Below are 22,683 nucleotides of genomic sequence, written 5' to 3'. Positions count from 1 at the left end.
ACATGACCTCATCTGATTTTTTCTCACAAACAGTGTAAGGCAGTATGGTCTGGCTGAAATTGTAATGATGAAAGCAGATGGACAACCATATTAGGGAATGGTTGTGAAGATCTCCTTGTCAGGCCATGGTTCAGCAGGGTCTTCTTGGGATGTGTCTTTCCTCTGGTTCCTGTCATTCTGCATTAATAACCCAGATGATGACAACAGCATGGTTACTAAATTTGTAGGTAGGAAACTGGGAGAAGCTGCAGAAATAATGAAGAACCTAGTTCAAATTCAGCTTGAGCATAAACGAGTTGTAGGCATGGTCTAACAAACTAAAGGTGGCTGAGCAAGCATGATTGTAAGCTATTTTATACTTAGTGAAATGAAAAATATAAAAATAAAAGAAATTATAGCAAACCTTCAGGAAATAGCTAGGAAAGGTTAGGGACGTGCTAGAGCAAACATGAGCCAACTAATATATTGGGTTGCAAAATATTGTGGCTGACATGAGGTTTAATAATTGCATGAGCAAGATAATCTGCAGACAAAGCAAGTAATTGCTTTGCTCTACATGGCATGCACTGAGACACATCCAAAATCTATCTGATTCAACACACTTTTCAGGAAGGGGACAAAATAGAGAAAGCCAAGAGCAGAATAATAAGAAAAGAAAATTATGCAGAAAATTTCACCCGGTAAGAAAATGGGAAGATTTTGTAAAAGTAAATTAAGTGATACAAGTTTGCAAGTATTTAGGACTGCTGTAGAGAGAACCGTAGTAGTTTGTGCTATTCCGTGTCGCTACAGAGGTCAAGAAGAGATGGATTAAATTGTAGTGAGAAAAGCTCAGTCTAGATCTTAGAACTTTGCCATGAAGAAGATCATTAACAGTAGAAAAGATTGTGAGAATGTTTTTTAATTTAGCCAATTGGAGATCTGTAAGTAAAGATCTGGCAGACATCTCTCAGGAGAAAAATTGATTTGATCCTGCTTTGGAATATGAAAGTAGGGTAGGTAGTTTCTCAAGGTCCTTTCTAGTGTTTTCTTCTGAGTTCACATGAGTTTACACTTTAGTAGCTTGTATGTCTGAGTAGAGATGCACTAGAATTTAAAATAAACTGTATACATTGGGGTTCTAGACACATCATTTAATGAATAATGGTAGGGAAGATGTCTTGCTTAACTCTAGGAAACATCAGACTGACTTTTAGTAGTTGGATTAATATGAAAATGCATTGGCTTCCAAGTTTTTCAGCCTTCATGCATGAAAAGTGGAATAGTTTTGAGGCACAATTTGGATATGTCCAAGGTCTACAAAGACTGTCAAAAAAGTAGTTAACATAGAGGCTTTATTCTGACTCTGTATCCTGGATGTATCATGGGAACAATACAGTTCTGGTAGAATCTATTAGTTTATTTATGAAAACGTTTGATATTTTTGTACAAATACCATTTAAGTAACTGCAAACATCAGTAATTTACTTAATACAGTATTAGCCAAGTGTTTTCAAAATTGGAGATTGTCAGTTGGTGATCTCATTATTTTAAAAGCATGACAGAAACAAACAATAAATAATACATTTTATCCTACAGAAATCTAGAGTTAATGATGAACCTGACTCTTTGAAGGTTTCTTTGCCATATATTGTTTAGTATAATTTATAGGATGCATAGCCACAAAGTAGGGGTTCAAATATATAGATACATTTCAGAGTGGAGTCTTAAACTCCATCAGCTCTTACAAGGGAAGAAAAACAGTGTTACAATGCATACTTTTCTTGTGACTTGAGATTTGCTGTAGTAAACTGTAAATGGTATGTACTGGAGCTTTTCTTATCTTTTTAATAGGAAAAATCTTACTGTATTTCCATTTACTAGTGGAAATTACTAGCTCAGGGCATGACATTTCTGCTGTCATTGAAATTCCATCAATTTGCTGGTTAAATTCACAGTTTTTTTAATGCAGCTTCCTTTGTAAGCAAAACTAGAAGGTGAGGTGATTTGTTGACTAATTTCTGTATATGTTGTCACAGTCCAGTGGTACTGTGCTCAGCAGTGTTTTATCTCAAGTCTGCAGTAACATAAATCAAGATCTGAAATAATAAAAACATGTTAAACTACTCCAAAATATTATTAGGCTTATGATTGTCTGTTGACATAGGAGTTTTGGGGGGATGAAAATAGGAAATTGAATCAAATTGCCCTATTTCTCTTTTAGTTTAGATTAGCCCTGCTAATCATTTGGAATAGGTTAGACTTAGCAAGGAGAAGATGAATATAAAAGATATTTCCATAATACAGTAACACGTTTAGGCTTTTAAAAATCATGCACCATATAACTCAGGTAATAAATACTTCCCAATGTTTTTACTCTAGGACGTAAAAAACATGTCAGGTTTATGTAGAAGGCATGGGTGATACTTATGTGTTCTAAATGCAAATTTGCACCTTCTATACTGTGCTGTGTCACTGACTTTTGGCAATGATTGTACCTAGACATAAGCTTCCCTGTATTCATGTCACATCAGTTGATTATATGTGGTAATTTTGTTGATGACTTTTTCTGTTCTGCTGAAACATCCTCTGCCCTCAAGTAGTAAGTAAAATGTTAGACTCTGATTTTTACAGTAATCGCTGTAACTGTATTTGGGCAAAAGGTCTCTTTGCTGTATCTCTTAATGTTAGTGTATTCTGAGACAGAGGCAGTTGTACAGTATTTTGTGTTCTCCTTTACAGGCTATTTATCTGAAATGTAGACCTTAAGCAGGTTTTTATTGTGGGATGTTTTCTTGTTGGTTGCTCCTGAGTTATTACATTCTAGAAACTGTTCTTTATTTTCTAAGTGAGAATAGTCTAGAAGAACCTAATAGCATCAAATGAGGAATAGAATCAGAATGTTATAGAATAATAATAATCATCATCTATTAGGGTAGGTAGGAAAACTTTGTTTTAATTGAAAATATACAGCAAAGTGAAGGATCTCTGAATGGTACATGTAGTCTGGTCTCAGAAGCTTGTGTATTTGTGCATATGAAAACAAATGAATATTCTGAATAATGAGTCTCTTAACTACAGAAATCACATTGTTCTTACTAAGAGCTGGATGCACAGAATCAAATTAGGAAAATATATTTGTTTAGCTGTGAGAGCTCATCATAGCAGGGTACCATTCTGAAGGGCTTTGGAAAAAAGTGCTCTGTAACTTGGTAGAAATTCAGTGCCTGAGTCTTCCTTATTTTGTAGTTTTTATATTACTTAGCCTTAATCTCTAATGATAGCTTTGCATCATCTTTTTCAGCATAACTGCTGGACAACTGTTTAGTAATGTACAAAGGAATTCAGAGATGACTACTAGGACATTCTTTCAGTGTAATATTTTGGGATTAAAGCAGCTGGAATCCCATAGCTTCAGAGCTGTATTCCATGAATGCTACAGTAGTAAGAACATTTTTATTTCCTGAATTTCTTTTAAATGCTAAAAAAAGTAGTATGCTTTTTTGTGTAAGATAAGAAATGAAGAAATGTTATTGCAGCCCACTTAAGGGGAAAAAGTGATAACTGAGTTTGACTTCAGAAAGGGCTCTACTGCATCTGATAAATTCTCCAAATTCTATTTGAATGCTGGAGAGCTGTATATAGCAAAGATATCTTTGTATATTGTACTGTGACATTCCTACCTGTTACAGTACTGACAGGGGATTTTGTGTTGACTAATACAACTATTAAAAGCAAAGCTAACTTTCTTAGCTGTATTCTAAGACCATTGCCCTTGTCCCTTGTTCTTTCTGCAGTACAAAATTGTGGTTATGTGCCTCATCACACTTCAACAGTTGTGTGAAAGTTCTAGGATTGGGGATTGTATTAGCATTGTTTTATTGTTTTCTGGAGTCAATTGTAGTGAGTTGAGCTTCACAAATCTATTTGCCATTTTAGAAGAGGTTTAGCTTATGTGCACTCTTCTACATGTTTTGCTGAATGCGAGTAAGAGTATGGATGAAAACTGTATTGATATAATAGCAGCTAGTAATCAAATAATGTCAGTTCTTAGGAAGGAACTGAGCTGCTGTAGAGTATGGGAGGGGGAAGGAAAAGACATTGACCCACTCATTCAGTGATGCCTGTTGTCCTCTTTCTACTTAGTCCACATAGGTAGCCTTGTACAGCTTTTGAGAAGCTGGAATATTGAAATGTGTAAAGGGTAATTTTAACCTTTAGGTCTTACAGCAATTTTCTCTGAGTCAATCTTGGGTAGTTTATTAGTAAGAGGAATTGTTTTACATGTGATGTTAGTAAATAAATAGTGGGAAAGAGCAATGCTTTCTCTTGCATGTGGAGATATACTGAGAGGATTGCCAGTACTTTGATCATTTCTAGGAACCAAGCTCCTGAAGCCACGAAAGGACAAGCATGTTACTGTTTTCAGGCATCTCTTTCCCTGTGAATGATCGATGTGCAAGGGCTTGGGTAGAATGTAATTTTCAGTAAACTTTTTAGAGAGCTGATTTATAAGAGGAGAAACATCAGTTGCTAGGAAAAACAAGGTGTGTATGTGGAAGTAGTATTGGAATTCTGATTGCAAGACTTAGGAAGTCAACAGTGACAGGTTTCTTGTCTTCTATAAAACAGCAACTATATTGGAATTTAACAGACCACAAATACGTGTTGGCTATTAAGCTTTTTTATTTGTAATCCTTCATTTAATAGAGAAAGTTATGTAATGTGTGGCAAGGACAGCAAATTGAAATAATCTTACACATTCTTATAAACCCATAACATCTTGTTAATTAAGACTTCATAAATTTGAAGTCTGCATTGTTTATTTTTTGACACCTGTTTACAGTATAATCTTTACTCCTGAATTTGTGTAAGGACTTAAAAATATGTACAGAATAGATCTGTTGTGGCACATGTTTGCTGCTGGAAGAAGATTGAAGCAACTATTTAGCATCTAGCTAATACTGTGGATGTTGCTGAATTTATTTTCATTATGTAGTATTATAGATATGATAAAATTCGGCATTTTTGTGGAAAAATTAGCAACTGTGAGCGATTCGGTATTAGAGCAGTATGTTAGCATACATCATGATGGTCATGTACTATCAATAGGAGTTTTAGAAACTTAACATAATGACTCTTTTGTTTTTTTTCTTGGCTACCGTTTCTTTTTCAGGTATGTAAAACTTCACTGAGTTTCTCTCCATTTTCCCCCTGTAGTTGCATGTGATATATAAGTCCTTTTTTTTCCCTCTCTCTACCTCAACTTAGTTTGGAAATACTATTAGAAGTTACATGTCTGAGTATATATGCAGCACTTTACATGTACTTAGTAGAATTTTACTGTTGTGCAAAGTTGTTTGAGTAGTAGAATAATCACCATCCAGTAGAAAGTAGCTGCCTAGATTAACAGATGGTCGTCATGTTCTCTTGGATGTAGGTAATAGTGTATTAGTTTACTTTAAATGTAACATGTTTTAGAATTTAAGACTAATTTGTTTATATGTAATTTTTCTCTCTTTTTATTACACTGCTTTCCCAGCAAGGACAAGTTTGGAAGGTTTGCAAAGCTTTTCACCTTCCCTTTGCCCGCTTGCCCGCTTTCAGACTCGGTCTCATACTTCATGACTTCTGTCTCTACAGTCCACAACTCGGTCATAGAAATCAATGTGGAAAAGTTTTTAAATGAGCTGTCATTTGAGTTCACTATGTTGTGTAGAAACGCCTAGCATGTAATTTAGTTTTGCATGAGACACAAACCTCCTTTGCAAATGCCTCTGAGGACTATAAAGCGAAATGAATTATTTGGGAGAAAATGCAATTTGAGCACAAATTTCATCATGTAAGTAACTTTGCTTTTAGTGTGTTCCTCCAAACTAAATGGTGTAGCATGGCTCACTAGTCAGAGTAGTTAAGTAGTGTGTCTGACAGCATGCATTGTAGCTGGCAAAAAAAGACAGGTGCTTCATCAGTCGTTTGTCCACAGAAACTGTTCTGATACATCTACGTAAGTTAAGAGACTGTATGCTTAGCTGTGACTTCTGTTGAAATTAAAATTTAATGCAATTTCTTTATTGCTGCTTTTAAAGCACAGCCTGTGCTGCTGTAAGAATAAAGAAAATGAGCGAAACTTGAGTTCTTAATCTAATGAAATAGTATACTTTAGGCAAGTACTCGTGATTTTATTGTGGGATGGAAAATTGTGTTGCAGGTAACAATGTAAAGAAAAAATTAAATGCAGATTGGTGGTGGGACTTTTAGTTTGGTTTCACAAAAGGATAGTTTAATATTTTAATGTGCCCAGTACTGTCCTTCACAGATGATGACAAGATTGAATTTTCTGACAGTTTAACTCCAGATGAATACAACACTACCTCAAACCAGGAATAGCATTAAAAGGAAACATATTTTTTTCTCCTCTTTTTAGGATTGAGTTTTTTCCCTCACTGCTGTTCTGCACTAACTGCTTTAATAATTCCATGCATCTTTTTCAGTAGAAGAGCATCTCTGTACTGTTTCCCATTGCATATTTCAGCTGTGACAGTCCCTGCACTTTGCCTTTCATTTTATCACCTGCTCACTAAAAACAATCAAAAAAAGAGTCTTTCTAGTTTGTCTTCAGATTTGCAACTATCAGTTAGCTTTAGATGGATCGTTATGTTTTTACTTCATTTTTTTATTGTATTTTTTTATAGGCATGCGGTGACCCCAAAGCCAAACCATCCTATCTTATTGATAAAAACCTGGAATCTGCTGTCAAATTCATAGTCAGGAAGTTTCCAGCAGTAGAAACACGCAACAACAATGTAAGTAACCAAATGGCTACATAACTATTTTTCTCAATACCCTCAACACTTGTGGCTAAAATCTGTGAGATTTTGTGTGTTCTCATGAGGCATCTGATGCTGACAGTTGCAGTTGGAATATAGTTGTTGATTAAAATGTCTGACAGGATACTTTAGAAAGAGAGAATATTATACTCTTAATTCTGAATTGGTTTTGATAAGGTAGAACACTTTCTGGTTTTCTTTTTGCCTGCTGTCTTCTGTTCCATTTCAAAGAATTGTCAATGGGAACTGATCCTCAAAAAAATTGAGCCTGCCTTTGCTAGCAGAAATTCTTGGTGAATAGACTGGTTACAGAAGATGGAAGTTGTATAACTTTATTTGTGATGAGCAGATCAGTAAAAGGCACCTGACTGCCAAGTAGGAAGATGTGTTTGTACTTTACAGATGCTTTTACCTTAGAGGTGCCCTTGTTTATGGAGCAAGTCCCTGTGGGAATAAAGAATGCTGTAGTATGTAGGGGGAAACCTTGTGAAGTACAGAAAACAAAGAAATACGATTTGTTTACTCTTCATTTGTTTTAGGAAATTATTTTTCACCCTTCTGAGCGATCCGTTATTGCCTTTTAGAGATAATTAAGATTTTTATATCACAGTTTGGCATTTTGGCAGGTTATGTACACTCGTTTCTCTGTTTCAATTTGAAAGTCAAGGGGAAAATCTTCTTATATTTTTTTCCAAAGGTGAAAAGGGGAGGTAGGTGTTGGGTTCGCATGTTCTCTGCATGCAACTACTTGTGTGCTTGGCAGGTCTAGGCTTGCTTTAAGCGTTCAAGTTTCTGCAGAACGGTAGTGGTAATAGCAGTGAGACTAATTAGTTTCTTTTACACGGCCATCTAGAATTTGTGTTTGGTGTCTGCAGTAATATCAATGAAGAAAAAAAACTAAAAAACTTTCCCTTTTGAAGGAAACAATTTCATTACCAATGGACTTTTCATTCTCACTTTAAAATTTGCACTTCTTTTGGACTGTTTAATGTTGCTTATCTTTCTATTGAATGTGATTGTGTTAGTAACAAATACGTAAAAATCTGCCAAATTTATGTATAAACAGCGAACTCTTTAAACCATGTTTTGGTAAGTGGTTCTGTATTCTCTAGACTTCAGTGGCAGATATACTAGTAACAGTAAAACATTATGTACATAGAATTTGTTTAATGCAGTTGCATGTATGCTTTCTGTGTCTTCTGGTTGTTGACTATGACTTTGAAGCTTAACTAATGGTACATATTTAAGGATTTGGTACTGTGAAGTTTATGGAAAGAGATCAAAGCTCATGTGATGTATTTTGACAAACACAGTTTCTAAAATATTACATGCTCATAATGTTTTATCATTGCCTTGTGTTTGTTTACCATGAGCCAGCCAGGCCTGTGTTTATTAAGCAGTTACCAAAAGCCTACCCTCCTTATTTATATTCACAGTTTAGTGTAGGGATTTTTGATTTCTAGCAGTAAGCAGCTGGGATTCCCGTTGTAAACCTTAGCTTCAAAAAGGCTTCAGCATGTAGCTTCTGGTCAGAAGGTATTCCCCTCCTTGCTCTTCCTTTGTCTCCATCTTCCTGCTGGCCGACTTCCAGTTCATCATGTGAGAGTACACCTTTGACTTCCTTTAGTAAGGAAACAGATGATCAGAGATTTAAAAGGGCAAGAAGCTTATTGGACCTATTTTGAGATGTTTATTTTTTCTAAGGTGTCATCATTCTCAATGTTTTGTGTCTCGGAGGTCAACAGCACATTTTATTGAAGAGAGTGTGAGCAGTGTGTGCTCTAATCAGATGATCTTGAAAAGCCTGAATTTTTATTCCTTTGAAATAAGTAATTCTATTAGGCTTGCTTTTTATAGCTTTTGTATACTTATTCACCAAAAATACGGCTCCTGATTTTGTTCCTACTTTGGTGTTTGATGCGCTGAGTCAGACTAGAGTGATATCTGACAATTGCTGATTTTCCAATATTGTACCAACAGTGAAAGCATATGAGCAGTTCAAACAATGAAGAGCCTGATGAATCCTCACTGACTGGGCTGGAAATCAAAATGGAGTAGTTCATCTTTCAAAGGATCGATTTATAGATAACTCTGGACCTCATCAGTCTGTAACTCACTCTCCTGCTGTCTGAAAGTAGTCCATATGATCATTTACCCTTGCCCTTTCTTCTCCAACTGCCATCATGAACCATATAACCTTGAAAATGAGAGATTTGAAGGGTGACCTCCTAAATCAACTGTTAATGCTGTTGACCAGCCATACAGTATTGCTCAGCAGTGTGTGAAATACCTGCAAAGAAGGGAACATATGTAAACAAAATTGAAGGATTGCCAAAGGGAGAAACAAACATTTGAAAAGCAGAATATATAATAATAAAAATTATCTATCTTCTGTGTTCGGGAAAGCTTACTATTTGTATTTATTTTAAATTGAGTAAAGTTTCATTTCAAAACAGCTGCCTAAGCTGCACCTAAAAATGAGTCTCTTAGTCAATGTGAACATTTAATGCAATTGTAAAAGCAAAATAAAGTACTTTATGATGGGGAACTGGAGATGCAGGGAGAAAAGACCACAGATTGTGATTAGGGTCTGAAAAAATCTGCAGCCTGCACAGGTAAAGCTTTTTGTCTTGGTGTGTTGGAGCCAGCTTCCTTTCTACTTTCAAACACACCACATATGGGAAGTTGTCAGAATATTTGCTGCCTTTCTTGAACATATGTTTTTCATTTACTCAGCTTGCTCCTTAGCAATTTCTCTGCAGAAAAATTTTCTAAATTTTCAAATGTCTCCTGGAGAACTTGAGGCTTACTCATTGCTTAGCAGTAAATAGATCCGTGAAGTATGAAGTTGGTATGGTTAGGGGGAGAAATATCCATGTTAGTAGTTACCATTCCAGTGTACTTTTATCAGTTCTATTGTGTTTCATATTGACTAAACATTCAGTTTCACAGGAGTTAGTATTTTCAAGGTCTATTTCCAGAAAATTATTACAAATAAATCAGGTAAATAAGATCATAAGAAAGTAGATTAGAAGTGCCAGCATTTCCCGCTTGTCAGGCTTAGGATCTGTAGATACATATTAGTTCAGCTGACATTTATTTACTTCATGGATGTGCTGGCTTGGTCCTTTCAGGTCTCAGTATGTATGTTTGGTCTTCTTACTCTGTCTTTCACAGTTTCGCTTGTAGGGAACTGTTAGCATAGCAAATAAGCTAGATGTGAGAGAGGTGCTGTGAGTGCAATGTGGCTGGACTTCCTTGGTCAAAGGTTATTAGAAGACATAAATCCATGTTTTCATTAAACACTTGGTTCTATAGTAAAATTCTTGATGTTAAATTTGTGATAGCTGCTTCAAAACAGTCTCTTTCAAAACACCTAAATATTAATAATTATTTGCATTTTGAAGTACTTCTTTCAACCCCTACAAGGGGTACAGTGCCTCAAGGAAAATGTAACTTGTTTGCATATTTCTAATGAAGCTGTTAATATTGTAGCTTGCTCCATGCCAGTGAAAATACAATGGAAATCCTCTTCTGAGGAAAAATAACTTCAGTGTCTCAAAACTTTTTCACTAAGAAACAATCAATTTTGAGGAAACTAAATGGTAATTGACACCTGTGGCTGCTGGTTTCTTCAGTAAAAGTAACTAACATACCTGCATTCACTAAACTTCAGTATTTTTCTCCAGCTTTCTGGAGTGCTAGATGTCTTGTATAGGAGACTTGATTTTTCAGACAACTTGCTTGTTGCTTAAGCAATAAAACCCCATCTTCCCATATCTTCCATAAAACTAACTGGCCTTCTGGCTGTGAAGGCTAAAATCCTTTCCAGATAAGAGGATGCCACACTTTTCCTGCACAGTTCCTGTTCAACTCTTCTAAAAGTCCAAGGCACTTAGAGTGCTGAAGAGACTCTAGATGAGATTGATTTTCCAAAACATGTTGGGGCAGTATTTTAGTTTATGAGAGTTCCCCCTGCATGAGTAAAGCTAGCTGTTAACTAATCTCTGTTCAGCTTTTTATGCGCAGTGGAGATTGCTTATGCTTGAGAAGAGGATATATTAATGATAGTTCATTTCAGAAGAAACTGCAAAATATCTGCGGTAAATAAAATGTTGTTTATTTTTTAATTAAACTACAGAATTCAAATTGCTCTGCTAATGCTTTGCTCTGATACAACAAAATCTATTGTTACAGTTTTGTATGCAGTAGCCTGTTTGATGTCTTCACTTGATACCTGCTAAGATTAACTTTGCAGCTTGAAATGACTTATGATATAATCAGAGAATAGCATGTAACATTTTTTTTTTAGCTTAAGTTGTTTGGAAGTCAGCATTTTTCCATACCTATTCCAAAAGGTAATATAAAATCCTGTAATCTGTTTAAAAGTTTCACTAAACAGATTGTTACTTATATTTTTTTGAAAATCCTAAGTGTCTTCAGCAGTGATGTTTATGTTGATGGCATAACCCTTAATTGTACATGAAATTGAGATGGAGTAGCATCCAATTTAATTTTTATCAGTATTTATAATAAGTCATTGTAGTACACTTCTGTAAGTCCCATCAGTTCCTATGAGTCATTTGGCAAGGTAAACCAAATTAGTCATTTGTTTTGTTGCTTAGTAGGGTTTGTAATACCTGCAAAGGAGTGAATGTGTAATACTTAACCTGTTTGTTTCATTTGTTAAAACTCTTTCGATTTATTGATTGACAAGAGCTTGGCCATTAAAAAACAACAAAGAAACTCAAAAAAACTCATTAATACCTAAACAGTATTTTAGTTAACCAGAGTTACAGAGATGGCATCCCAAAATTAGTTTTCAGATATTTAAAATAAATAGTTCTTTCATGATGTCAGGACATAAATGTAAGTATACAGGCACCTGGAGCAGAGGTCCACAACATTTTAATCTATAGAATAGCACAGACAAGAGTGCTGTTCTGTAAATAATTCCTGGTGGAGGAATTGCTGTCTTTTGCATAAATTCATATGATGAGAGAATGAGGAAACTGAAAGGTACGTCAGTGTTTAAAGAGGAGCCTTACTGCTCAGTTTTCTGCCTTTGTTAATGATATGGTCAACCCCAGAGACAGTAACGGGTTTGGAAGGTTGTGTGTGGCTATTTTCTTCTCAAAAGAGTTAATGCTAGAAGCTTGAAAACAAACAAAAATCAGATCTTGCAGTAGAAATACAGTAGTTAGTAAACAGGTTAAATATTCCATTAAATCTTTTCATATAGGCAGCATACCACTTCAGAGGCTACTTTTCATTGGAAATAAAAAAATCAAGGACACAGCTATCATTCTACAGTTAGTTTGCTGAATTTAAATCCTTTTTTTAATCTGATTATTAGATCTTTCTTCCTACTGTTCTGCTATGGATTTTGTAGATACAGAACTTTGTTCAAATGAATTGCATTTTTTAAATCTTCATCTAAAGACTCTATATAGGTGGCAATTATAGTGAGTATAATAAATGTCAGTAATAATACTGTCCGTGATTATTTACTCCTATCACCAGAATTTTAATGAACAGAATTTGTCATACTGCTTTTTTTGAGTTTATAGTCCAGCTAGTAAGATAACATCGATCATTTTTCTCTGAAAACATTGTAGTGTCTATGGTGTCAGTTTGCAGAAAACAAGTACAAGTGTTTAATAATGATACTTGTAGGAAAAATATCTTATTGTCTGTGTACATTATGACTTGCGTAAAGCATTTTGGGATTTGATGTGGAGAAGGAAAGGCACAAGACAACTTGCTAAGGATCAGTTCCTTCTCTTGTAGCTAATGTACTTGACAAAGTGTCAGCTTCACTTTCTGGTATTTAAAATCCCAATTTAGGGCCAACAATCAAAGAAATACTAAAGATGTATTTTGTTAATACACCAAAATGAATTATTTCAGATACATTATTTCAATTTTTTAAATTTGTTATGTTATGCTGAAATCTCTACAGCTTTAATATGTCTTCAGTCTAATTCACCTCTTTCAACAAAAACAGTGTTGTCCTTGATGGTAAAATTTTTACTGCAAATTCTTGAAGAATAAATAAAACATATATGTCTAATCAATAAGACATGGTTCAGTTATAGTGAAAATAATCTTTTGATACTAGTGACGTTTCAAGAGATATTTCTTCAGTTTAGCCTACTTAAATATTTTGTTGACTATTGGAAACAAATATTTGCTAATAAATGGAATTGCAAGCCAAGGAAAAAACAAAATACAAAACAATGTAGAACCAGCTATTTCTAAACAGCTGTTAGGAAATTAGTAATGGAAAGTTTGTTGCTGTGGGTGTGGAAAGAGCTACACCCACATTCCTGGATGATAAAAATGCAAATAAACATGCAAGACCCTGAAGGCTGTAAGCTGTACTTTAAACATCACTGATCAGGCTGTGCTGTTTGCACTGTACTGATTTCACAAGGATTATGATTCATATAATGTTTTACTTTAATATTTTAAATAAAGGTTTGCTGATAGCTTCAACACTCAAGAGAGTTCAAAGACTGATCATTTTAACTCTGTATGAAAGTTTTAGCATCATTTAAAGTATTACTATTCCTAGAAATACAGGTAGCTAATTAACAGTGCACAGCACTGATTCCTTTGTTCTTGGTTGAGTGTAGTTAATACTACATTCTCTTATTTAATGTACAGCTTCACAGAGTTTCTGAAAAAAGATAATTTCTTTTGCAAGCACAGTTCCCAGCACTGTCTTCCTTTCTCCCCACTTCATGTATTGTGGTCCGAATGTATTGTGGCTTTGAAATTGTGTCCTCTGGAAGTGGACATTTAGTTACTATTAGTCACATCAAGAAAGATGCCCTTCTCCCTTTGCATTGCACCTCATTTAGTGTGAGTTGGGACTGCAGTAGGGGGAAAAAAGAGTTGTTAAAGAATATGAGTAGTTCTAATGCAAGTTTAGGTTTGATTGTTTTTCTGCGCTAGAATTAGTCTTACTTCTGAACAATAGCGTGTGGCCTGATGTTTAAAAATCATGGAACAGCTCAAATTCATCCAGTTCATGCCTTTGTTAGCTGCAGAACAACCAAGCTCAAATAGGATTTGTGTTTTAAAAACAGTTCACTTGCAATAAGTAGTTTAAAAGGTGTGGTCAGGATCAAGACTAAAACCAAGCATCTTTAGGTTATGAATGTTTATGATGTAAGAACTGTTGACTGACGAAGCCGTCTTGAAAGTAGAAAGCACTTTTTCCTCTGGAAAGGTCCACAATATGGGTGCATGTTGGCTTAAAAGTCTGCTTGAGCCGTGCAAATCTGCAGGAGCTCCTGTCTCCAGATGTGATGATGCTAGATGCTTCATTCACTGAGCACAAGGCAGTTGAAGTTTAAGGCATAAACCGGGAAAGTTAGTAGCAGATTCATATTGAGGGTGAAAATACAGTTCATAGGACTTGTATATGAAAACAGATTTTTGTACAGCAGCAGTTTATATGGAAATAGCCTATTTCCTAGTGCATGAGATTATCAGTAGAATTACAAAATAAATGCATGTACTTGCACACAATTTTTTGTTGAAGTCCCAGCTGATAACTATGTGAAAGAAACAAAATACTGTTTAGAGTGGGAATTCCAAGTGAGGCCTTCAAGTTAAATCCTTTGCACTGGTCTAAGAGCAGGCAGAATTATTTCATAATGTAGCTATTCCAGTTTGCTCGAAATTTGATAAATGCCTTGTCTTCCTTGGCTATAGTGAAATTCTTATGGCACAAGGCTTCTAAAAAAATCATAATTGCCTTTAAAAATTCAGAGAAAAGAAGGGAAAATTATCTTGTATATGATATGCAGCAGTGGTCCAGGTGGTTTGGTTTTTGAATTCAGAGGAATTTTAGTGCTTTACATAAAACTAAGAACATGGAACACAGCTTTAGAAAGACGGGGAGAGGTGGAATTGTATTCCATTCTAACCTTTTATATGAGGAAAAAGCTAACCAATTTGAAACACTTTATTTAATCTTTGTTATAATTGATTGCTCTTGCAGAGAAGAAAATCCCATTTAACTTGATCAGTCTTTAATTTAAAATCTTGCAGATATTTAGAGGGCATTTTTTTGTATTGGGTGTTACAACTGCTTTAATTCATTTCAGTTCGTATATCAGGAAGGAGACATAATTTGTAGCTGAATATTGCAAGTTAAATAATTAGATTCATGCAGCGAGGAAAGACTGTATTACACAGATAAACAGAATAGCTGTACAGTAACAGCTCCCTTTTTTTTTTTTCCTTAAATTCTGAGTAAATCATCTGCCTGGTTCCTACAGAATTTTTTTTTAAATGTGGAAATTAAATGATATTTCATTGTCTGTTTAAAAAGAAAAATTAAAATCTGTGAATGATTTTATGCCTTTGTATTCACATTTGCCTCTTCCATTTTACCCACCAGTGTCTAATGCTAGTGTTTTGCTTCTTTTTTGTTTCTTTATTTTGTTGCTTTTGTTTGAATGTATTATTGTGTTTATATGGAACTAGTCAAAGAACCGTTACTGTATTTTATGTTTGTATCTACATTTTATTTTGCATGCTTAACGTGGCTTTGCCTGGATATTCTTTTTGGTAAGTTCAGAATTTAAAAGCATAATGTTTTTTCTGTAGTAAAGTTTGTAACCTGCCACCTTCTTTCCTCCCACCTTAAATAATGTTGTTGTTTTATTTTTTTGGTCACACTGATTTGTGCTCATGTACTGTTCTGCTTTTGCTAATTATTCATATGATAACATTGTTTTCTTAACTACCCATTTTCATCTGTAGCTGAGCTAAACAATATGACTTTGATACTAATGTGTACTAATTTGACTTTTATCGTCAAATATAGTTGCCAGCTGTTAAAATGACCTGTTCTGAGAACTCTGTGTGTATTTGAGACACACAGAACCTCGATCTTAGAAAACCATGTTAAGGCTTCTTTGCATAGCCTGGTGGTTACTCTGCACTTCACAGATCTTGTTTTTCAGCAGATTTCTCAAGACTGTGCATATTTATGTTTATCTTTTAGCAACAGCTTGCTCAGCTCCAGAAAGAAAAATCAGAGATTCTGAAGAACCTTGCACTATACTACTTCACGTTTGTTGATGTTATGGAATTCAAGGTAAGGTATTATATCAGTTGTACTGTCACATCATGAAAAAACAGTGTGTAATGAAATAACTGAACTTGTAGCTCTGCTTTTTAAAAAGAAGTCAGTCTCTATCATTTGACATAATGAAGTGATTTACTTTATATCTTTTAAAACTTTGTTTTTCAAGGACCATGTTTGTGAGCTGCTGAACACTATTGATGTTTGCCAAGTCTTCTTTGATATTGTAAGTTTCTCGATTTAAACTTTAAAATGACACTTAAAAATGTTCCTAATTGGAGTCCTATGTGGAGAATTAGGACTTGGTTATGTTAGCCTGAGAAACAGGTCATCTCTAGTTACAAATGCAAGAGAAATAAAACACTGTAGTCTTCAGATCTCTAACATTTTAATACTTTGAAATCAGAAGATAGACCATTTTCAATGACATATGGACAATAGTAACATTGTCTGTTAATTTTTTTTTTTGTAATTTTTGTTTTGTTGCGTCTGCGGGTTAATTCTTAGGGTTTACTGTTATCTGTATGCTTAAGCCATGTGAGGCTTACATGACAGGAATATTAGTGGTGTCAGCCTAAGCTCTGTGGGGAAATTGCTTCTGGTGTTGGCTAAACAAGTACAAGATCAGCTAGAAGTGTTATATTAAAAAAATTCCAAAAACCTAAACCATAGAACGCCACAACTAAACATCAAAAAACCCAAAACAAAACCTCAAAAACTTTTTCCTCTTGGTTTCAACTTCCTTAACACTGAGAGTGCCACCTTGTTATTGTTAGTCATTATTCTGAATTTGGCTGCCTTAGGTTCATAATATGAAAGAGAAGCAGGTATACATGTTACCAGGCCAGTGGGATATGTGCTAGCTTTTTACATTTCATTCTTATTAAAACCTCATTCATAGGCAAGACACTTAGTAACATCTAATAAAAGGTTTCCAATCTGTCAGCTAACTTGTGACCATTAAGCCTGGACAGTTTTATTTTCATGCTTGGTTTCATGAATGCATGCAATTCTTGGGATTTGAGTGAATAAATTAAGATTCTATGAAGTCTGTATGCAACCAAAAGAGAAATTTTGTTCAAATCAATCCATTGTATTTTAAAAATGCTTAGAATTGGTAGAAAGGTAAGGAAAAGGTTTTATGTTTGTTTCTAAAAGATTTAGAATAATCATTTACTGTTTTTTCTCTCTAGACTGTAAACTTTGATTTAACAAAGAACTATCTAGATTTGATTATAACCTACACGACTCTAATGATACTGTTGTCTCGAATTGAAGAAAGGAAGGCTATCATTGGATTGTATAACTATGCCCATGAAATGACACATGGAGCAAGGTAAAAATCTTGTGTAAGAAATGTGAATTACAATAATAATAATAGTAGTAGCAACTACACCGAAGTGAATTGTTTGTTGTTGCTTTTAGTGACAGAGAATATCCACGCCTCGGCCAGATGATTGTGGATTATGAAAATCCTTTAAAGAAAATGATGGAGGAATTTGTACCCCACAGTAAAGTATGTAACTACTTTTCACAGGCACTCAGTAACCTTGATTGAGAGAAGCAGAGATAAAAAAGTAAATATGCAAGAGTTTGTTTTGTTAAAGGCCATTAGGTATATATTTTACAGGAGATTTTATTTATAATGGATATCTAGTACTGGAGATTGATATCCTATTGAATTACAGAGCCTATGGGAAGACAGGAATGCTAAGACCCCTTGGTAAGATTCCATTATATTCACTAAGGACTAGGAGTTGATTAAAAATCAGTTGTGCATCATCTGAGAATAGATACATCTGTGGTTTCATTTTTAGCTTCAAAATAAGATGATGTATAGTGTTTCTGTGAAACCATGTTTTTTTTTCTGATTTACCATCCTAGATGAGTGTGTTTTTCTGTTTTGTAACCAGAGGAGTTGTGCTCTGGATTGTCCTTAAACTGAGGATCCTGAAGATCACCATTGCTTCTTGAGGAACAGTTCCTGTAGTCAAAAGCTAACATTGTGTACCCTTCACTGAGTTAAATATGAAGTCACTAAGTGACTTCAGTAAACTAAATGAACTCAATTCCTTCAGCCTTTTTTTAATTCTATAGAAATATATCTAAACTTGCATTTTTACACAACTAGTTGTGCTGCAGTTCTGTGATTATTTATCTAGGCTGTCCTTTCTTATGAGAATATCTTGTAAAAGTGACAGAAAGCTTGCCAAAGTCCATGTATGTCTTGTTAGTCGCTTTCCGTTTCTCCACCAGGCTTGCTACTCTGTCAAAGGAAATCAGATTTGTTTGATCAGTCAGTCCCGACTCACTGTTATTTCCAAATGTGTTATATTCAAGGTGCTTGCAAATTGATTGCCTAACAACTTACTTTAAAATCTTTACCAGGAGTTTAAGTTTAATAATAAGTTACTGCCTAAAGTTTTTAAGGTTCGGGGTTTTTTTTTCCTCATTTGAAGTCTAGATACTGGTTGTGGTCTCCTTCTTTAGTCCTCTTGAGATTCTTTTTTTTTTTTTTTAATTTCCTTAAACTTTTTAAGATAGTCACTAGAAATCTGAGAGTTTTTCAGCCTTTCCACAAGTGCTCTGAAGAGAAGTAAATTTTGAACACTTCCTGTTTGTCTAAATAATCTGTAGTATTATTTTTGTTATACTTTCCTTTACAATATTCCTGTCTTGTTAAGACTTATATAGCTGAGGATCATATTTGCAATTAATCACTGCATGATTTAGCGAAGATGCTTCACTTTTCAGTATTATCTGTGTTTATGCCGCTGTATTTAATAGTATAAAGCAATTTCAAGTGCAGGGTTTTTTTGCTCTCATCTGTGCGAGAGGTATAAATTGGGGTCAGGGCTGCCTTCAGGCACTATGCTACAGAAACACATACTTAGATTGCACTCTTATTGAACTGCACACTTAAGTTGGCTTTTCATCGTTTCACTACTTTGCAGCAAACCTCGCTGTTAGTCCTTTAAATCAGCTTCAGCAGATGAATTCTTTTTCTTATGTGGGTGACCTTCTCTGCTGGCATCACATTTAAACCTGGCTCCCCAAAGACTCATACAAACACCAGTATTGATGCAAAAAAGGGAAAGATGTAGGACCACACTTCCTCAGATAAGCTTAATCTGATGTGAAGATGCTCCTGTAGACAGTGTCTGCTCAAAGTAATAGTTATTTGACAGCAAAGAGGGAAGGACGTAATAAATCAAGTGGCAGAGAGTGAAGTAACACAATAATAATGATGTTTGGATAAATAATTACAGAATCTTAAGGATTGGAAGGGCTCAACTCCTCTACCAAAGAACAACTTGAGTTACACATGACAGATTTGATGTCCCATGTTGATTTTTTTAAAAAATATCTTCTAATTATTAACTCAGAAATTTGTAATTCTAATAGTTAAAAGACTAAAATAAAACCCTCATGCTTCTCTTCATCCTTCCTATAGCCTGTAATAAGTCTTTCCTATGTGAAATAAACAGATGTAGTGGGCTTTAACCTCAAGTTTAGTTTCAGAGCTTTGTCTTGACTGTTGTTAGTAATTATGCTGAGGAAACAGAATTACAGAATCTAACTACTGCTGAAAGTAGTACTTAGTGTCTCTTGTGCTTGACGTGTGGCAGTTCACAAAGTGAGGTGGAGAACTTGAATATTTATCTAAGACTGAACCTTGAGGGATGTCTTAAAACTAATCATTGATCTCCTTTACAGTCCCTTTCAGATGCTCTGATTTCACTCCAGATGGTCTACCCTCGAAGAAATCTCTCAGCTGACCAGTGGAGAAATGCACAACTACTGAGCCTCATCAGTGCTCCCAGTACAATGCTTAATCCTGCACAATCTGATACAGTATGGCCTATTACTTTGTGTTATATGATAAGCAAGTCTTTCATATAAAAAAAAAATAGTGTGGGAGTGTTTCATTTTCTGTGTAATAACTTTTTTGTGGCTTTTGATTAGTGAATAGACTGATGCAGCTTACTACTTGACTACAGAGGAGAGGTTTTCCAGCATTAAAGTTTCTTTTTCATTAGCTCTTGCCTTAATTTCCAGTATTTCATAGCCAAAAGGTGAAGCAGAAGAAAAAAATCCTATGTACTGTCTCAGATTTTGTGGGCCAAGAGACTGGAAAGTACCAGGGCTACTTCCCTTTTACTGTTGGCATTTGCTGCCTCAGTTGGTCATCTTTCAGAAAAAAATTAAAGCATTAGAAACTGACAAGTAGTGATAGTATACTTCGAAAGTCTTCTGTTTTTAAGTGTTCTTACGCACAGTATTTGTTGAAGCTAAATGTGCCAAAAATTGTTCACTTCTTTTGTTCAAGGTATTGTAGGGTGTAGAAGCTTATTTAATGTTCAGACCCTTGAGTTTTAAAGGGATGAAACAGTACGGTGTTAGTAACTAGCAACAGTCTTCTGTGATTCATCAACATTTAAGACTTTTTGTCCCTTTTTTCTAAAAAATACTGCTTCTGAAATGTGCTGTCTTTTATGTAATTAATTTGCTACAAATTACTGTTGTTTGGGTTTTTTTTTCCAACAGATGCCATGTGAATACCTCTCTCTGGATGCAATGGAAAAATGGATCATTTGTGAGTAAAATATTCTGAAACAGTTGTTGTAGTCAGATTATAGAGAACTGGATCAAATCTCATTTCTATGGATCACATTTTTACATGCAGACAGTCAAGAATTCAGCATACGCTGCTGAAATGGATTTTGTCATCAATTTATTTCAGACTTTGACAAAAAGTGAGGTCTCCAGTAATTCTGTTTCTACTATGACTGAGTAGTATCAGCATTAAGTAATTGATGTTGCATGAATGCCTCTTCTAGAACAGTGTGGAATAATTTCTATATACATAAAAAGTGATGTTAGCTATTAAACAGTTTATTAATGAACTGTTTAAGAGAACATGCATAATAATCTCACTGTTGTCTTACTGTCTTTGTGCATCTGTTTTGTGATATACATCAATGTAAACTTTTGAAGTTGGATTTATTTTGTGCCATGGAATCCTGAATAGTGATGCTACAGCTTTGAACCTTTGGAAGCTTGCACTTCAGAGCAGCTCTTGCTTGGCTTTATTTCGAGATGAAGTATTCCATATTCACAAAGCTGCAGAAGACTTGTTTGTAAACATTCGAGGGTAAGTTTTCATTCTCTTTTTCTCGTTTCAGTACCTCTGTTAAAATAATGTAACTTCTCGAAGAACTGTTTTGAAAATGTTGCTACTTATTCATGTAAGTTCTGCTTAAGGATTATACATTTTGCTCAACGTCTTCATGGTTTCTTTAATGCATAGCTTTCAGGAGCCTGATTTCATAACCATCATGCCTTTTTTAATCTCAGTTCTGGAAGAAGTCTTGTAAATCAGTCTCTAAAATGGCAAAACTTAAAATTAATGATCTTGCTTACAAATCTTAATCTAGTGAAGAGGAATGATGTCATGAATGTAGAGTTTGCTTGAAAAATTGCTTCTCTCTGCTGCTGTTTCTACAGTATATCAAACGAAAACTGAGGCAGAAACATAAGTTGAGACCTCCACCAGCCAACACTAGATTTTTCTTTTCAGTAGCCAGTTTTGGCATTTAGCTCTGATTGGCAAAATATGTCTTGTTTGAGCTTTTTGTGTTATCTTGCTTGTTGTGCATTGGAGCTCTTCTCAAGTCCCACTCAGCTCCTGATAAATTGTGCTACTAATACTTATTGTATTGAATTGCTCTTCACTTGCAGCTACAACAAGCGCATTAATGACATCAGAGAGTGCAAAGAAGCTGCTGTTTCACATGCGTAAGTGTCTTAACATTTTTCCTTACAGATTTTAGTGTTGATTTTCTTATCAAAATTATAAATACTTCACCAACAGAACTTATTTAATGCAGAATTAGTTGTGCATTTTCAAATGAGATAGTGTACTAACTATTCTTTTAACTCTGGATTTGCTTAATGTCATTATTGATTTAATTTCCCAAGTTTTCAGTTATTTTTCAGACTGTCAGGATGGAAGCATTTAGTTTATTCTCCAGTTTCATTTTGTCCAGTTATTTAATATGAATGCAAATTAAATAGAAATGTTTTAGTAGAGTCAAATGTGAATTACAGAGCAGGGACAGAGAACTTGGGTTTTTATTTGAAGCATGATTCAGGAATAGACAGTATTGGTGGTGGGGATGTGAATTTTAATTGAACCACATTGTTTGAAACATGAAACTTTTGAAATCAGTATGATACAGGCTGAAGTGTTTGGCAAAATCAAATGTTATGTACATTTGTTGATGTGTTGGTTTGTTCCTTTAATGCAGTGGTTCAATGCATAGAGAGAGGCGCAAGTTTTTACGTTCTGCTCTCAAAGAACTTGCTACTGTCCTGTCTGATCAGCCAGGCCTCTTGGGTCCCAAGGTAATTACAGTTCTTACATTTCAGATTTATGCAATCTTCAGCGGGTGTCTCAGTGATCCTATGATGTTTAGTTTGCAGGGGGGAAAAAACTGTATACTGTAACAGAAAGCCTAATCAAGTTTTCAGATTCCTTGGATTTAGAGACTAGTAACCTCTTAGCATGCACGAGCTCTGCAACTGTTGGGTGTATCTATTAAGCTTGTAAACAACTTTTCTTTTTCAGGCACTTTTTGTATTTATGGCATTATCTTTTGCTCGTGATGAAATTATTTGGCTTCTTCGTCATGCGGATAATATGCCAAAGAAGAGTGCAGATGATTTCATAGATAAGTATGTTAACTTTTGATGTGGTATCTTCAG

The 22,683-nt window shown here is 34.9% G+C and overlaps 1 protein-coding gene across 2 annotated transcripts in view; it reads left to right on the top strand.

Annotated features, from left to right (window-relative positions):
• Positions 1–22,683, top strand: part of NCKAP1 (NCK associated protein 1) — a 59,203-nt gene that overhangs the window by 5,568 nt on the left and 30,952 nt on the right. The window contains exons 2-12 of one of the 2 annotated variants that reach the window (XM_062002156.1): positions 6,675–6,785; positions 15,841–15,927; positions 16,085–16,141; positions 17,109–17,251; positions 17,341–17,431; positions 19,633–19,770; positions 20,464–20,512; positions 20,914–21,070; positions 21,658–21,714; positions 22,227–22,323; positions 22,547–22,653. In XM_062002156.1, the coding sequence (XP_061858140.1) occupies positions 6,675–6,785; positions 15,841–15,927; positions 16,085–16,141; positions 17,109–17,251; positions 17,341–17,431; positions 19,633–19,770; positions 20,464–20,512; positions 20,914–21,070; positions 21,658–21,714; positions 22,227–22,323; positions 22,547–22,653 (1,094 nt within the window). Of the gene's footprint in view, positions 1–6,674; positions 6,786–15,834; positions 15,928–16,084; positions 16,142–17,108; positions 17,252–17,340; positions 17,432–19,632; positions 19,771–20,463; positions 20,513–20,913; positions 21,071–21,657; positions 21,715–22,226; positions 22,324–22,546; positions 22,654–22,683 lie in introns of both variants that reach the window. The other variant, XM_062002155.1, reaches the window with a different exon arrangement.

This window comes from Colius striatus, chromosome 9 (genome assembly GCF_028858725.1).
Source record: "Colius striatus isolate bColStr4 chromosome 9, bColStr4.1.hap1, whole genome shotgun sequence".
Classification (NCBI taxonomy): domain Eukaryota; kingdom Metazoa; phylum Chordata; class Aves; order Coliiformes; family Coliidae; genus Colius; species Colius striatus.
Note: the sequence above shows the minus strand (reverse complement) of the source record. Positions and strands in the feature narration are given on the sequence as shown.